The 17,974-nt window shown below is 43.1% G+C and overlaps 1 protein-coding gene across 1 annotated transcript in view; it reads left to right on the forward strand.

Annotated features, from left to right (window-relative positions):
* Positions 1-120: 120 nt before the first annotated feature.
* Positions 121-17,974, forward strand: part of med23 (mediator complex subunit 23) — a 28,346-nt gene continuing 10,492 nt past the window's right edge. The window contains exons 1-15 of the mRNA XM_080019039.1: positions 121-255; positions 467-498; positions 871-958; positions 1,162-1,286; positions 1,446-1,557; positions 1,694-1,792; positions 2,594-2,695; positions 2,962-3,031; positions 3,306-3,418; positions 3,560-3,655; positions 8,426-8,632; positions 15,480-15,623; positions 15,841-15,986; positions 17,052-17,297; positions 17,426-17,568. Of these exons, the coding sequence (XP_079875165.1) occupies positions 205-255; positions 467-498; positions 871-958; positions 1,162-1,286; positions 1,446-1,557; positions 1,694-1,792; positions 2,594-2,695; positions 2,962-3,031; positions 3,306-3,418; positions 3,560-3,655; positions 8,426-8,632; positions 15,480-15,623; positions 15,841-15,986; positions 17,052-17,297; positions 17,426-17,568 (1,774 nt within the window). The 5' untranslated portion in view covers positions 121-204. The remainder of the gene's footprint in view (positions 256-466; positions 499-870; positions 959-1,161; positions 1,287-1,445; positions 1,558-1,693; positions 1,793-2,593; positions 2,696-2,961; positions 3,032-3,305; positions 3,419-3,559; positions 3,656-8,425; positions 8,633-15,479; positions 15,624-15,840; positions 15,987-17,051; positions 17,298-17,425; positions 17,569-17,974) is intronic.

Genomic DNA, 17,974 nt, shown 5'->3' on the forward strand with positions numbered 1-17,974 from the left:
AGGAGGAAACATTTGAACGTGAAGTGGAACGGCGCCGCTCTCGTTCGTGTTGCTCTTCGGTTTATTTTTGCGGTTGCACAACACATTGCAGGCGTTTTGGGGTTTTTTTTTGTCCGGCATCAGAATTAGCTTAGCAGCTGCCGCTTAGAACGGTGTCATGGTTCGTGTGACGTTCGGCTGAATTTGCTTCATAGATATCGAACCATGGTGCTGTCAATGGAGACGCAGCTTCAGAGCATATTTGAAGATGTTGTTGTAAGTTACTGGTTTAAAGCTGACATCAATATGTTTATAATGTCTGTAGCCGGGGATAAACTGAAGCGTCTGTACGAGTGCAGAGCATTTTTGGTCTATTATCCAACCTGTTCCTTTACTAAGCTTTAGAGTAATAATCCAGATGATAGTAATAATAATAATAAAAACTGATAATATTAATCCGGTTATCTTTCCTCTTTTTTTCGCCCAGAAAACCGAGATGATCGAAGAAGCTTTTGCTGGGTATGTATGTATACACACACACACACACACACACACACACACACACACACACACACACACACACACACACACACAGACTTGATCTTTATAATATATTTTTGGCATTTTTCAATTGATTCAAATGGCATTGAGATATATATATATATAGATAGATAGATAGATAGATAGATAGATAGATAGATAGATAGATAGATAGATAGATGTGTGTGTGTGTGCGCGTGTTTATGTATGTGTGTATGGATATGAACTTCCAATACAATGCATCACCAAAGACTAAATATCTGTGTACGTGGTTGATATGTGTGTTCCTTCCCTCTGTAAAGCACTGTTTTAATGCTCTTTTCATAAAATGTTTTTTATCTGATATTGCAGGATGTTCATGGACACTCCAGAAGATGAGAGGACTAAGTTGATCAGTTGCATAGGAGCATTCAGACAGTACTGGGGAACCCTGCCACAGGTGTGTCTATAGATGTGTATATAGATGAGCGCTTAATATAAATATAAATGAGCAAATTTAGCATATCATAGCATTTTATAAGCATATTATAATTTGTTATTGTCCTCTTAAATACTCCCACAATCTGTCATAACCAATTGAAAGAAAAAACCCTAAAATATCTATGTTTCATATTTCTTGTCTGTGTGTCTTCTTTGTCACAGGAGTCCCATGATCAGTGTGTCCAATGGATAGTGCGGTTCACTCACAGCCAACACAGTCCAAAACGCATCTCCTTCCTGTATGACTGTCTGGCCATGGCTGTGGAGACCAGCTTACTCCCACCCAAGTACATGAGAATAATTTTATCACTTCAACTTGTTCAGCTTATGTAGTGTGTGTAACCTCTGATAAAATAATGTCTGAAGAGATGAACTCCAATCATTTGTAATTACAATGTCCATGTGTGTAGTTAATATTTTGTCTGTCTGTCTGTCTGGCTGTCTAGGATGGTGTGTGTAGCATTGATAGGCTCAGAAAGCTTGGAGTGGGACAGGAGCCAGTTGTGGGCTCTAACCTTCAGACTCATCCGCAAGATCATTGGAGGGGTGGACTACAAGGTATCTCAGAAACGCACGCGCACACGCACCCACACACACATAAAAACATGGACAAACATACACTTTCAACAGCCAGGATGAGCGTAATATTTGCCCTGATTTGGAATACATAAATCATTAAATGTGTGTCTCTCAGGGTGTTCGTGATCTATTGAAAGCTGTCCTGGACAAGATTCAGACCATCCCTACCACTGTCAGCTCAGCCGTGGTGCAACAACTGCTAGCTGCCAGAGAGGTACAAATCTTTTTTTTTTTTTGTTATATCAACTGCCCCCCCCAACTCTATGTACAGTATATATAAAACACATATACCTGTATCATATAATTTCACCCCCGTAATTTCACCACAGTGATAATAGTTAGTTAGTTAGTTCCTCCCGTTCCTTCTGGAACATTGGGCGACGAGCCCCCACCATTTGCTCCTTACCAGAATGGCTTCTTCTCGTCGTTTCCGTAACATGCTTTTTTTTATGGGGTGAGGTTGTTAACCCCACGCCCAACCCCCAACCTGGAGGACCGGGTGCTGACTTACCCGTGTCACAAACGCATTCTTGGCAGTGCTGACTTACCCGTGTCACAAACGCATTATTATTATCATTATTATTGTTATCATTATTATATATTTAAAATGAAATGATAATAACGGTATTATTGAGCTATGAATTTTTTTTTAAATCATTTGTACAATAATATATCCATTGCATGTTTTATGTAATTTAATAATCGAACCGCAAATAACTGATAACAAAAAATAATCAGAAACCACTTTATGACAGAAACAGCTCAATAAATACACATTTGGATTGTGGAAATCTCCTGCATCCTCCTCCTTTGGACCCACAGAGAAGAACCGGCATCGCCTGCCTCCTGTTAATAGGAGCCAATCCATTAAAGGGGCATATAAACATACCTGTACTAGTGGGATTGTTATTCTGAAAAGTGATGAACCCATCCAATTTTGATGAATGCGATACTCTCGCTATCTGCCAGTGTTATTTAAGCTATTGTACTATCTTCCTTTGTGTGTTGTGCTCAGGTGGTAGAGTACATCCTGGACCGAAATGCCTGTCTCTTGCCAGCTTATTTTGCCATCACAGAGATTAGAAAACTATATCCGGAGGGACAGCTGTCACACTGGGTAGGTGTAAGTGTGTGTGTGTGTGTGTGTGTGTGTGTGTGTGTGTGTGTGTGTGTGTGTGTGTGTGTGTGTGTGTGTGTGTGTGTGTGTGTGTGTGATGTAATCTGTTCCTATGGATCATGACTCTGGGTACGTATCATGCGTGTTTTGTGTGACTGCATGTGTCTAGGGGTGCACAACTGTGTATCGTGCATACTATTGTATCTCATATGTTTTCTCCCTTTCCATCTCCCTTCCACTTTTCCTTGTGCTCTTTCTGTTTCTAGCTCCTGGGCAGTTTGATATCAGACTTTGTCGACAGCTTTAGACCGACGGCCAGAATCAACTCTATCTGTGGTGAGCAAAACCAAACACAGGGTGCAAAAATCACATAGTTATGACAAACAATCATAAACAAAGCACCATCAAAAAGCAAAACAAAAACAACTGTCTGATTCGGGGGGGGGGGGGGGGTAAATCAGAATAATCTTTGAAAGCTGAAATGCTATTTTTTCTATTCTATTAAATATTAGCTTATCTGTTCGTAGCTATAGCTGTACGTATCTATCTTTGACTTGTATATGTATGCATATTGATTATTTAATGTGTTTTTGTGTGGGTGTGTGGTCAGGCAGGTGCAGCCTGCTGCCAGTGGTGAACAACAGTGGAGCCATCTGTAACTCTTGGAAATTAGACCCCTCTACTCTGCGCTTCCCACTGAGGGGCATGCTGCCTTATGACAAGGTAACTACACTACTTTTAGGCCTCATTACACCACACCTCGGGCCCCATTCGGCCTGACAAGCGCACGCACACGCACACACACACACACACACACACACATACACACACACAGAATAATGTTGTGCATGTGTGTGTGTCCAGGACCTGTTTGAGCCCCAGACAGGCCTGCTGCGCTACGTGCTGGAGCAGCCGTACTCCAGAGACATGGTCTGCAACATGCTAGGACTCAACAAACAGGTAACACTTCATTCCACTCTTCTCTCTCTCCTCTCCTTTCTACCTCCCCACTTCTGTTACCCCCCCACTTGCTCTTCCACCTCTGATTTCTTTCTATCCTCCATGGTCCCCACCTATTCAGCTCCTCCTCTCCACCCTTTGCCTCTCATTCTCTCCTCTCTTTTTCATCTTAATTTCCCTCCTTTACCATCCAATCGCCTATAGTCTATATTTTACCCCCTCCTTAATTTCTTCCAAATTCCCCCTTTCCTCTCCGTGGATAGTACCACTCCTGCTTCAATTCCCTCATTCTTTCCAGCTTCTTCTTACCTCCACGCTCTCATCTTGCTCTGCCTATTTTGCCCCCGTCTCCATGTTGGCCTAATAATCCAGCCATGTACTGTAAGTCTGTAAGGTGAACCCAGCTACCCCTGTGAGCTGTCCCATAATGCACTGGTGTTAATTTGCCCTGTTTTATTGATTTTCTAGTTTCAAATCATCCCTCAACTTGTTGATACTGAATTATGTGTCATTATCTTTGAGCGTTGGCCTCCCTCAGTGACCTGGAACATGAATGGCTGCTTACACTGTTGCGGCTATGGATCAGGATTGTAGCGCTAACATGCATGGCTGCTCCTAAAACTATAGTAACTAAAACTTTAGCCCTGGAACTGATCATGCTGTGGCCCATGATTTGAACATTTTACATTTTAACTGCAGTGAAATAAGCTTTCCATTCTGTTTTTTAATATCAAGTTAAGCTTTCTCTAAAGTGGACACCTTGTAAGAAAAGTGCAATACTTTAATAGGACCTTCAATAGGAAGAAGTTATTTATCAATTAACAAATGAAAAGTTATCTTTAAAAAAAAAAGACATAAATAATCATTTCCAATAGTGAATATTGGAAGACCAAAGTTTTTAGATTCCAATCAGCTGAGTTGACGCTGACTGTGCTCAAAGGGCATTGGTCAACAACCTAGCTCCGTAGTCACTTTCTCTTTTTCTCTCTCTTTTTTGTTATTTTCTTTCTTTCTTTTTTCTATCTTTCTTTCTATTTATTTTTATTTTAATTTCTCTCTTGTCCTGGTTGTGTGTTGTATCTGTCTCTCTACCATGCGCTCTCTAGACTCTGAACATTGCCCAGGTATGTTGTTGTTCCTCTCCCTGGTCACCTGACCTACCAACTAACCAGCCCATTGGACGTTTGGCTCTCTAGACATGCCAATGGAGAATTGGGCGGGGACAAATGATGAAAAAAGAAACACGGGACTTGAAATATAAACAGCAGAGTTGTGTAGAGAGACTATACAATGATAGACATGGCTAAATGGGTGGCAGAAAAAAAGCAGGTGTAAGTGTAAAAAAAAAAAAAAGCAAAATCGTAGAGATGGATAAACAGAGAGCCCCCACTGGCGGACTCACTGGTTAATTTGCAATAAAGGACACAGTGGGTGAGCTGATATGTTTCATGGTGGCTCCAAAGGTCAACTTTCAATACCCCTGACTGTATCTCCAAAGGGAAAAGGGGGGTTGTGGTTGAAATGTCGTCAAATGGTTCTCCTCCGTGATAGATGGCTGAGTCGCTGTTGTTCGGTTGACTTGCTGTCAAAAGGCTGAAGTCGCTCAGTCGCAAAAGTTTTATTTGTCAGAGAGCGGGTGTGCCAACTTGGATAATCGCACTCACTACATACTGTATCTTGAAGTTTTGATGCTTAAATCAGTTATTTACCCAAAACACATGGCAATGGCTGTGAAGTCCATGAATCACAGCGGGGAGCGCTGAAGAACAACAATAAACATTAAAAAAAAAAGGCAAATAACACTGGAAGTGGCCTTTAAGAGTGTCACATGCCTCTTAAAGTCAACAAAATACTAAATTGGTGCATTTAGGCTTTGCCAGCATTAACTATTGCTAACATTAAACACTGCTGTTGGTATTTCAAGTCCTGTTGCACTGCATGTGTGGATGTAGTCTGGTCTTTGCCTGGTGATTAGTGAGGCCCTCCTGTGTTTGACCCCATCCTGCTTTCTGTTGGGCTGATGTGGGCAAAACTCTTTGTTTACTATTTATTGGCTTGTGTGGCAGAATCTTGATTTGGGGAATCATACAGGACCGAAGTCCAGTTTGTCAGTCGCATGTCCACGCAACTAAAAGTATTATGCAGTTCATCTAGATTGGGGTTTCTCAATGGGGGCATTCCGAGAATGCAGATGGGCTAAAAACACTGGAAGGGGCGTGTCGGAGCTATTATGGGGGATGGAGGCTATTTTCACTACTTGATGAGGCTTGAATTGTTCCTTCTCATCATCAGTATGCTAGCCAGGAAAGCATCGTTGAGCCCATCTCCACAGTGTTCAGAAGATGAAGTAAGAAAAAGTGATGTCAATAGTATGGCAAAAGTTGTCATTGTAAAAAGGTTGAGAACCCCTGATCTAGATTAACAAATGCTGATACTATAGGTCAGTTTGGGGAGGAATTGGAAATTTGTTGAAAGGTAGATTTATGATCACATTTTTTTTAAAGATGACTTACTAACCCTTTCTCTAAAATACTATGTTGATCAAAAATACTACAGATGTTACTTTGTAGTTCTGGTTGTTTGGCGGATTCTTGCGATTCAGTTTGATTTCCATACAAAGGGTCTTGAGTCGATTCAATATCGATTCAGTCCCATATTGATATATATGGCACACAGCTTGCTGCCTGCTGAAATACCATCGGTTTGCACCATAAACAGACTGAGCAGACCCTCGCCCTTATTACCCCTGATCCGATCACTTTGCTGACAGGTGTAGGTTTGTGACTCTGGCGACTCCTACAGTAGTGTAGGGTTTAATTTAAGCGTAAATTGGTTGCATGAGTTCCAAAGAAAGTGTTGATATTACTATTTGCTAAATCTAATTTAGAAATTGAAACAATAGAATTGAATCGCATTGGAGAATAGATTATTTTAGATTAACTCGCAAAATTTAGGGAAAATGGGAAAACGCACCCCTTGCATTATTTTGTGTTTGTTTTGCCCAGGATGGCTGATCAGTGACTGTTATTGGCTGTCTGACTGGATGAGTGAATTCTGACCTGTATTGACCGATGTTCATTGGCTTATTGTGCATCGTAATGTGTTGTACACGGGAGTTTTTCGTTCTCTGGTTCATCGTGAATACTGGCATAGGGCAAAAGTAGAAATGTCTTTATCTACTGCCAACGCCTATGATCCTGTGTGTGTGTGTGTGTGTGTGTGTGTGTGTGTGTGTGTGTGTGTGTGTGTGTATGTGTGTATGTATGTGTGTGTGTGTGTGTGTGTGTGTGTGTGTGTGTGTGTGTGGCGGGTGGCAGTGGCTGTGTGTACATTCGGATGGAGGTAGGGTCAATGCTGGGAGGAATGGGAGCACTGGATTAACCCTTCATCCACTTCCCAGTCACAATGTCTGAAACAGCCAAAGCCGATTGAGCCTGCATGTCTGCGTGTGCCGTGTCGTTACTTCATTCCGGTGATCTGTGCCATTCCCTGCTGTTCCGTGCCATGCTGCTATGCCCGTGTGCTGTGGTGTTGTGTGCCGTATTGTTCAGTTCTTTGCTGTGCCGTGCCGTGCCACCGTTGTGTCAACTGATCGGTAGTTGTGTGAAAAATGACTCGTATTTCTTCAGCCGGAAGCCGGTTTAGAGGTCAATCCGGCAACACTTCCCGCTATTCCACTTAGGGAGGTTATGCGAGATTTTATTTTTTGTGTGGATTTATGAAAGGTTACATCTGCACCCCTCTAGGGATTTTGTAATATGGAGTTTCAGCTCTTTACGCAAGATAAACGGGTATTCCTCCCCAGTGAATTGAGTCAAGCATCTGGATTTTTTTCTTTTTATATATATTCTTTATAATATAAAAGTTTAAATAATAATTTATTTTTTAAATGTTTTGCTTTTTTAAATCACAAGACTAAGCAATTGAGGCCAAAGTGGGTTTTTTTTGTTGTTGTTTTTAAGTTGTGATATTGTTCACATCTAATGGTGTATTTTACAACTATATTCTTAGCATGGATTAAGTTGAAGTTAGGCTGTATTACCCTCACTGTCTGTCTCCTTCTCTCTCATTCCATGCGTCCGGAATGACATACTAGCATCCGATTTAGTATGCCAAATGAGTATACAGCATGTTCAAAACCGTAGTGTGCGAAAAGCACCAGGATGACCATGTCAACAATCCACAATGTGCTGAAAGGAAGTGGAGTGGCTGTATGGCTGTGCAGTATCCGGATGTCCGAGAAGCCATCTTTATTTTTACCCGCACACTAAAGTACGCTGGGTAATGCTATGCACATGTAGAATGCCATTTTGGACGCAGCGATTCTCTCATCTTCCATCCTTCCCCTTTTCCATCCTACTGTCTTTTGCATTCCTGTTTATTTTACTCACTTCCTATCCTCCTGTTCTCAACCTCCACCTCCCAACTCCCTTTCATCAATCAACCAGTTAATTTGCGTGTGGGGCACCAGACAGAGGTGGGAGAGATTTGTAAAGATAATCGTAGCACCAGGGAGATGTGGCACCGTGGAACTTTGTATAAGAAGTGACCTTAATTATTGTCTTTCTCTCTCCTCCTACCTTTTTGCTCCCTCTTCCCTTCTCCTTTTCTTCCCTTGTTTCTTCAAACATCTCTCCCCTATTCTCCATGTCTGTCTTCCCTTTTGTCCCTTACACTTATCCCACTGATTTATGAATCTTTCTCTCCCTCCACCCCCCCCCCCCCCTCCCCCCATCATCCCTCTTTTCCTCCCCCCAAACCTCCCCCCAGCATAAGCAGCGTTGCCCTGTGCTGGAGGAGCAGCTGGTGGACCTGGTGGTGTACGCCATGGAGCGTTCGGAGACCGAGGAGCACTTTGATGCCGACATCGGGGGAACCAGCCAGCTGCTGTGGCAGCACCTCTCCTCGCAGCTCATTTTCTTCGTGCTCTTTCAGTTCGCCAGCTTCCCACACATGGTGCTATCGCTACACCAAAAGGTAAGGAAAAGCGCACGTGGGCGTGTTTAGGTCCGGGTACTGATTAGGAATAAAAATAAATTGCTGTACAAAAACAGGATTATGCATCGTGGAACTGAAAAATTAATGATGATATCGAAGTGGACTCATTTTTCATTTACATACTTTAACCACCATAGGGGACAATTACCAACTAGATTGGCATGGACAGCATATAGAAACCAAAACCAGAAGTTGAAACCGAAGTTCACTCAGAGCCCAGCCCAAGTGCACATGATAGCAGCAGAAAAATGGACAGCACTGGGTTGAAATAGATAAATATCTGCTAAATTAGCAAAAGGCCAAACAACTCTGGCCAATGCATTTGTAGCTGTGCTTCCACAGGGTACCCACAGAGTTTTAAAACTATTAAAAAAAGTTTTGAATTTAATATTCTCATAATAAGTAATCATTTTGTTTACAAAGTATTGAAATTCATTTACAAAGGTCTTAATTGTTTTTCTTGTCCTCTGGTAGGATTAATAAACACCTACCATCATAAATAACTGGTCCGGTCTCACCCCCGTTAACATGCAAATTCCCTGCGTTGTGTTCTGTGTCCGCATTTCCACCGCAACGCAGCAAAGAGATGACTCGTAAATGGACAGTGCAGGCTTATCTCAGTGTAGATTACAATCAACGATTACAAACACAAATTAATATGATTTCACATTTATCTGGATTTTGGTGAATTTCAAACAGAAATAAGCGGTGAAGCTGTGAAATGTTTGCAAGAGTTAGAAGTGAACATATTTGTGATTAATGGAGGCTTTCAAGTTTACATTGTGTGTTAGTTATCATAAATTTCTGTTTTTTTACTTGTTTTCACACTGGTTCAATTGCTGCGACTAAACCGGATCCAGCGCTTTGCGCAGCCATGAAAACGGGTGGGGGCTCTCGGTGCGACAAATACGCATTTCTTTCATTTTGTTATTAGCGTGCACACACACCTCACAAAAGTTATTGTGTATTTAATATGAGCATAAATATTATAATTAAATGTTTCATTGAATTCAAGTACTTGGTCAATAATTATTTTCTAGGGATTAAAATCCATACTGATTTTCCATTATATCCTTCATATTTTTGGCAGTGTGGCCGTGATGTTGGCATTACATTTAATTCTAAGTGTTATTTAAAAGGTCTTAAAAAGTCTTATATTTAACTTGGAGAACCCTGGGTTACCCTGTTCCTGCTTCCTGCAAAATACATAACTCAGTGGAAATGATTTAATTTTTACGAGAATCTACTCTTAAAAGCTGATTTATTTCATAAAAAATATTTCATAAAATAAATAGTTGACTGTTACTTGAATTCAGTTTGTTTTGTGTCTCACCATTGGGAACGTCTCTTTGTGACCTCAACAGAATCTTTAATTACACTACGGCAGCTCTGACAGGCTGGCACACACGCTGCAGTTGTAAGGGTGGGCCAAACACCACCAGGCACCCCCCCCCCCCCCCCTAGAAAATGGCTATACCCTGCGTCAACCCTCATTCGAAAACCTCTTCTCGCTTCTCACAAAAGAACCAAGCTCTCGCATTCGGTTTTACCGGAGTTTAGCTGAACAGTCCATAGAGCGGAGCTGAACACTTGGTTGCTGGGCGCTTCAGCTCTGTTAGGACCGATTGCGGAGGGCAGTGCTCCAGCTCTCTGAAGCAATACAGTAGCCCGAGCTGCAACTCTAACTAGTCTTCGCTGAGCTGCTGGACAAACTTGCCGCTATATGGTGTGAAAAGCCGTTCAGGAACAAATACCCAATCCTGGGAGGTTCTCTGCTGGAATGGGAAGGGGTGGACACACACTGCAATTGGCAGATGCCAACTATAGAGCCGCTCGTTGCCACACATCTTCATCTGAAGACACTAGTGTGTTGATGTTGTTACCTTTGCTGATGGATTGATTCCAGTCCTTGTCTGTCCGGGCACTCAATGCTTCGTCCCTCCTGATGACCAGGCTGAGTTGGAGGAGGAAATGGCAGCCACCCAGCCCCACCCACGCCCAGGATGTGAGGCAAAAGAAGAAGAGACCTGAACTAAACTACCTAAACTATCTAAACAATTACCTTAGGAAATATAAGTTCAGTGTGTTGACTCACACATCTCTGCTTCGTTTTGTGCCTCCAGGCGACTGGTTCACTTCCATCGACCTGAAAGATGTGTATTACCACATCCCTATCTATCCACTGCACAGGAAATACCTAAGATTTGCTTTCCAGGGGATATCATTCATGTGGCCTGTCGTTGAGTCCAAGAATGTCTGTAAAATGCACTGAGGTGGCAAATTGCTCCTCAGGGAGATAGGCATGTGCGTGGCAACGTACAAGACTGGCTCGTTGCTCTGTCATCGCCTCAGAATGTGCAGACTCATACGAAAAGGCTGACAGAAAATTTATTAAACCTGGGTTTCAGAATAAATGCAGAAAAGAGTGTGCTGATTCGACTCAGACAGTCTCTTTCATAGGGCTTTCAATAGACTGTCCATACGAGAGCGCATCTGTCAGCAGAGAGAGTGGAGATGCTCAGAGCTTGCCTGGTGTGTTTCCGCAGAGGCAATTGGGTATCTCTCAGACTGTGCCAAAGGTTACTAGGGCTGATGGCCTCAGCCTTTTTAGTCGTTCCCCTGGGCCACTTTACATGGGGGGGATTCAACCGGTGGCCTCACAGGGTCTAGACCCTCATCGCCAGGGCAACCTCAGTTTTCACGTCACAGCCTCTTGTGACATTGCACTGCTGCAGTGGAAGAGCCCTGGGTATTTAACACAGGGAGTGTCAACAGGTGTCAAGGTCTGTGCGAACAGACAATACGATGGTAGTGGAGTGTCAACAGGTGTCAAGTTCTGTGCGAACAGACAATACGGTGGTAGTGGCATATACAGTATAAACAGACTGGGGGGGCTTAAGATCTCTCCGGTTACACACCCTGGCTCACAACCTTAATTGTATGGGCGAGTACACTCTTTCAGTCACTGAGAACGACTCATGTGCTGGGTGTAAAGAACTACAGAGCGGATTTACTGTCTGGGGCAATCCAGGTATGGGGACACTATGGTCTACCGGCGGTGGAACTCTTTGCAAACACAGAGAATGCACAGTGCCCAGTGCACAGTGGCGATAGATGCGCTGGCACACGAGTGGCCACAAGCTCTCCTTCACGCATTTCGCTCTGTGCTCCTCCTTTTGAGCTGCTGGAACAAGATGAAATTAAAATGGTGTCTCTAAAAACAGCGCTGTTGCTCGCTCTGGGATCTACTAAGGGTCATGAAGTCCATCAACCCGTTTCAATCTGTCAGTCGTCTCTGCTATCCTTCCGCCAAAATTTCATAACTGGGTATCAAATTATGAAGTGCGGTGGTTTCATCTTCTCTTTTATCGGTATGGGATAGTGCCAAAACTTCACACCAGTTGGTCTTCCGGTGGTTCGTTTGCATTTTGAAGGTTCGGACATCATCAGTCACGTGATAATGGTAATCCGATACAGGCCCCAACGCACTGTGCCGAACTAGTGCGCTTCACCAGAGTAAATCAAGCATCGGTATAAAACGTCCTATTCCTATTTTATTTTATTTTTTTCAGTTTTTCTTATTTAACTCAAGTTGCTAACTAGTACACATTTAATTTTGGCTACGACTATGGCTTACAAATCAGACTAACGAAGAAACGCTGTTCAACAGCAACTGAGGCCTTGTCTGTAAGCGCCATCGATGCCTCAGGGTACATCGCTGACTCATTGATATCCTGTGGCTACCTAGAGAGTGTGCAAGGATCGTCACTGGAGGCATGGCCATCTCTGTCTCTAGATCACACAGCCAAGGTAGCCCTGATGAATACATAACACAATATGCACCGCGTTCCAAATTTCTATGCAAATTGGATTTAAGTGTCATAAACATTAAAAAAAAAATGTTTTTCAATTAAACTCATGGATGGTATTGTGTCTCAGGGCTCTTTGGATCACTGAAATCAATCTCAGACCCCTGTGATAATTAGTTTGCCAGGTGAGCCCAATTAAAGGAAAACTACTTAAGAAGGACGTTCCACATTATTAAGCAGGCCACAGGTTTCAAGCAATATGGGAAAGAAAAAGGATCTCTGTGCTGCCGAAAACCGTCAAATAGTGCAATGCCTTGGACAAAGTATGAAAACATTAGATATTTCACGAAAAACTTAAGCGTGATCATCGTGCTGTGAAGAGATTTGTGGCTGATTCAGAGCACAGACAGGTTCGTGCAGATAAAGGTATAATGACGAAGGTTTCTGCCAGACAAATTCATGGGATTAAGAGAGCGGCTGCTAAAATGCCGTTACAAAGCAGCAAACAGGTATTTGAAGCTGCTTGTGCCTCTGGAGTCCCGTGAACCTCAAGGTGTAGGATCCTCCAGAGGCTTGCAGTTGTGCATAAACCTACTTTTGGGCCACCCCTAACCAATGCTCACAAGCAGAAACGGTTGCAGTGGGCCCAGAAATAAATGAAGACTCATTTTCAAACAGTCTTGTTTACTGATGAGTGCCGTGCAACCCTGGATGGTTGGTCCAGATGGATGGAGTAGTGGATGGTTGGTGGATGGCCACCATGTCCCAACAAGGCTGCGACGTCAGCAAGGAGGTGGCAGAGTCATGTTTTGGGCCGGAATCATGGGGAGAGAGCTGGTAGGTGTGAAAATGACCTATAGAGTTTCTGACTGACCACTTTCTTCCATGGTACAACAAGAAGAACCGTGCCTCCCGTAGCAAAATCATCTTCATGCCTGACAATGCACCATCTCATGCTGCAAAGAATACCTCTGTGTCATTGGCTGCTATGGGCATAAAAGAAGAGAAAGTCATGGTGTGGCCCCCATCCTCCCCTGACCTCAACCCTATTGAGAACCTTTGGTGCATCCTCAAGCAAAAGATCTATGAGGGTGGGAGGCAGTTTGCATCAAAACAGCAGCTCTGGGAGCCATTTTGACTTCCTGCAAATTTTTCAAGCAGAAACTCTCCAAAAACTCACAAGTTCAATGGATGCAAGAACTGTGAAGGTGTTATCAAAGAAGGGTCCTATGTTAACATGTAACTTGGCCTGTTAAGATGTTGTGGATTGAAATAGCTTTTGATTTCAGTAAATATGACCTCCTAATGATGCAAATTCAACAAATGACTATTTTCAGTTCTTTACAACCGATACAATGTTTTGAAACTCTGTTGTGCATAATAATTTGGAACAGTGCATTTTGAGTTTTTTATTTTTGAAAAAAAATACTGTGATCATTGGGAGGTTTGTTCAATAACATTGGAATTATAGCCTAACGGCTGATGACTTGAAAATTATACTGTCATTTGCATCGACTATTTAGGAAAATCAGAGAAAAATATCATTTGCATAATAATTTGGAGCGGTGTAGAGGAGGAGACTGTATTAACTCATTCATTCAATCAACCATTCATTAAAACCACCTTCCTAATATTGTGTAAGCCCTCCTCTTGCTGCCAGAACAGCTCTCACCCATCAAGGCATGGATTCCACAAGACCTCTGAAGGTGTCCTGTGGTATCTGGCACCAAGATGTTAGCAGCAGATGCTTTAAGTCCCTTAGGTTGCGAGGTGCGGTCCCCATGGATCGGCTTGTTGTTCCAGCACATCCCACAGATGCTCCATTGGGTTGAGATCTGGGGAATTGGAGGCCATACCTTGTCCACACTTTGAACTTTTTGTGATGTTCCTGATACCATTCCTGAACATTTTTTGTGTAGCAGGGCGCATCGTCCTTGCTGAAAGAGGCCACTGCCATCAGGGAATACCGTTGCCATGAAGGAGTGTACTTGGTCTGCAACAATATTTAGGTAGCTGGTACGTGTCAATAACATCTACGTGAATGTCAGGACCCAAGATTTCCCAGCAGAATATTGTACTGCCTCCGCGGCTTTCCTTTTTCCCATAGTGCATTTTAATTCCATCTCTTCCCTAGGTAAACGACGTACACGCACCCGGCCAGCCAGATGATTTAAAAGAAAATGTGATTCATCAGACCAGGCCACCTTCTTCCATTGCTCCATGGTCCAGTTCTGACGCTCATGTGCCCATTGTAGGTGCTTTCGGCGGTCAGCATGGGCACTCTGACCGGTCTGCGGCTAGACAGCCCCATACACAGCGAGCTATGATGCACTTGGTGTTTTGACACCTTTCTATCATAGCAGCATTAACTTTTTTCAGCAATTTGTGCTGCAGTAGCTCTTCTGTGGGATTGGACCAGACGGACTAGACCAGACTAGGTCCCCCACGCGCATTAATGAGCCTTGGGCACTGACCCTGTTGCCGGTTCAGCGGTTGTCCTTCCTTGGACCACTGTTGATAGGTACTAACCACTGCATACCGGGAACACCCCACAAGACTTGCTGTTTTGAAGATGCTCTGACCCAGTCATCTAGTCATCACAATTTGGTCCTTGTCAAAGTTGCTCAGATCCTTATGCTAGCCTATTTTTCCTGCTGCCAACACATAAACTTCAAGAACTGACTGTTCACTTGCTGCCTAATATAAACCACCCCTTGACAGGTGCCTTGGTAATGACATGTTATTTACTTTAACCATCAGTCGTTTTAAATTTCTGGCTCATCAGTGTATATGTATGCATTCATAACCAGGGAGAAAAAATCCACAATTGTTGAACGCATTGCGTAGTATGTATCTATGAATGTGTTATTTGCGATGAAAAAGAAATTGAATTAAAAATTAAAAACTTTGTTAGCTTAGCCTACCTTAAAAACCTAATAATTTCCAACTGGATTGTAAAGAGTTGTGTGTTTGTCCTCCTCTCAATGTCTTCTGCCTGTGTGTGTTTCTACCTCCAGCTTGCAGGAAGAGGCCTGATAAAAGGGAGGGACCACCTGATGTGGGTTTTGCTCCAGTTTATATCCGGAAGCATCCAGAAGAATGCCTTGGCTGACTTCCTGCCTGTCATGAAGCTGTTTGACCTGCTCTATCCAGAAAAGGAGGTATGAAGGTGTTTGATCTACATACATGAAATGTATGAAAATTAAAACTGGGAACAGTCAGACAAAGTTTGGTACCCAGACCTATGAACGTTCTTGTATGTGTGTCTATGTTTGTTTATGTACAAAGAGGCTCATAGTACGTTTACATCATTGACTTAAGGCACCACACTGGTAGTATATAATATACTGTCTACTATCCTTGTATTTCTCTCTCCAGTGCATTCCAGTCCCTGACATTAACAAGCCCCAGTCCACTCACTCCTTTGCCATGACCTGCATCTGGATCCACCTGAACCGCAAGGCCCAAAACGACAACAACAAACTGCAGATACCCATCCCGCACTCTCTAAAACTGCACCATGAGTACGTACCTTTCTCCCAAATACCCGTCTAGGAAAATATGTCTTTCTGAGATTATCAGTGGAATAAATAAGACTGATACTGCCGAAATCTCTCCCATACATTATGTGAAGTAGTCTTAGGCAGATTTACGATTAAATAGTCAATTGGCGATCAACTCCATCAATTTCGATTTTTTTATTCATTTATTTTTTATTCATTTTTTTTTTCCGCCAGGAAAAATCTGAGCCTTGAAATGGTCTAACTGCTAGTTTACCGTAATCAGAAACTGGAGTGGAGAGGGAGAGAGGGAGTGGAGGCTCTTGCCCCCTCTACTCAGAGCTATCGAGTAACCACTTGTGATCGGATCTCACTTCCCCACTGTATATGTAAATCTTGTGATTATGATATAGAAATATATATAATATAATCTCATTGAGAGAGATTTAGATTTATTTGTTTCCTTAGTTTCTTACTTGTATGGAAAATGAAAAACGTAAACCTCTCCCAGATAATTTTTTTTATTTCTCCTCCAGACAGCGGTGCACCATGCGCACGCGCTGGTTCAAGGACTCCCGTGCCTGTGTTTTCATTTTAGATCTATTTATTTTTGTTTGTTTCCTACATATATGAAACAACATTTTTAAACACAATTGAATTAAGGGCCTGTCCCGTTCCAAAAAACACCTGTGTATCCCCACCTTCCCGTGCCGCGTCACACACGTCTCCCCCTTGCTTTCCGTTGCTATGGGACTTCATTTAGTAAAAACTGGATGTTTTTGTGTTAATATGTTACTTAAATAAAAAAACGTTACGTAAATAATAAATCCTGCACTTTTGTAACGGGGAGACCGCATTTGTTCTATGTGAGCGGGCACATCCCCCTCTCTTTCCGATAAAATCACCGATTGCTGAAAACTGCCCCCCGTTTGGAATTTTTGCACAATCACCCAAGCCTAATGTAATGGTTGCATTGCAAACTTGCCACTGCTGTCAACCTATCAACCCAATAAAACAGGCTGTACCAACCCCCTCCTCCCTCCCTGTTGCTCTCTGTGTTTACTTGCTCCTCTTCTCTCTCTCTCTCAGGTTCCTCCAGCAGTCGCTCCGTAACAAGACCTTGGGCATGTCGGACTACAAGATCGCCTTGCTCTGCAATGCCTACAGCACCAACTCAGAGTGTTTCACATTGCCCATGGGCGTCCTGGTGGAGACCATCTACGGAAACGGCACCATGAGGATCAACCTGCCCGGCACCAATTGCGTGGCCTCCGGATCCATCACCCCGCTGCCCATGAACTTGCTGGACTCTCTCACTGTGCACGCCAAGATGAGGTAGGAGGAGGGGAGATAGAGGCAGTATGAGAGATTAGTGGAATATAAATAAACAAATAAATAAATAAAAAACACCAAAAACATCCGCACCCCCAACTTAACCCCCCAGCCTGTCGGTCTGTGTCCAGTCTGATCCACAGCATCGCGACCCGGGTCATAAAGTTGGCGCACGCCAAGTCCAGCGTGGCCCTGGCCCCCGCCCTGGTTGAGACCTACAGCAGGCTGCTGGTCTACATGGAGATCGAGTCTCTGGGCATCAAAGGCTTCATCAGTGAGTCGCTCCCTAAATAACACATGAATACCGAAATATGCTTCCATGATTGTGCCATGAATGCATTTCCAATATAATAGTAATGTATTAACTTTCCCATTTTATTAGATAAGATAAGTGTCATATAGATAAGATAAGTTAGTGCTTCACTAGTCCCCCTCTTTGGACAAATTAAGTAGCATAATATAATTGGACAAGATTGGAAGATTGTTGCATATTCTTCTTCCTCTCCCTTCGACTGCTCCCGTTAGGGGTCGCCACAGCGGATCATCTGCCTCCAATACCTTCTGTTCTGTGCATCTTCCTCCCTTACACCAGCCGCCTGCATGTCCTCCCTCACCACATCCATAAAGCTTCTCTTTGGCCTTCCTCTTTTCCTCTTGCCTGGCAGCTCCATCCTCAGCAT

This window comes from Zeus faber (assembly GCF_960531495.2).
Source record: "Zeus faber genome assembly, chromosome: 2".
Classification (NCBI taxonomy): domain Eukaryota; kingdom Metazoa; phylum Chordata; class Actinopteri; order Zeiformes; family Zeidae; genus Zeus; species Zeus faber.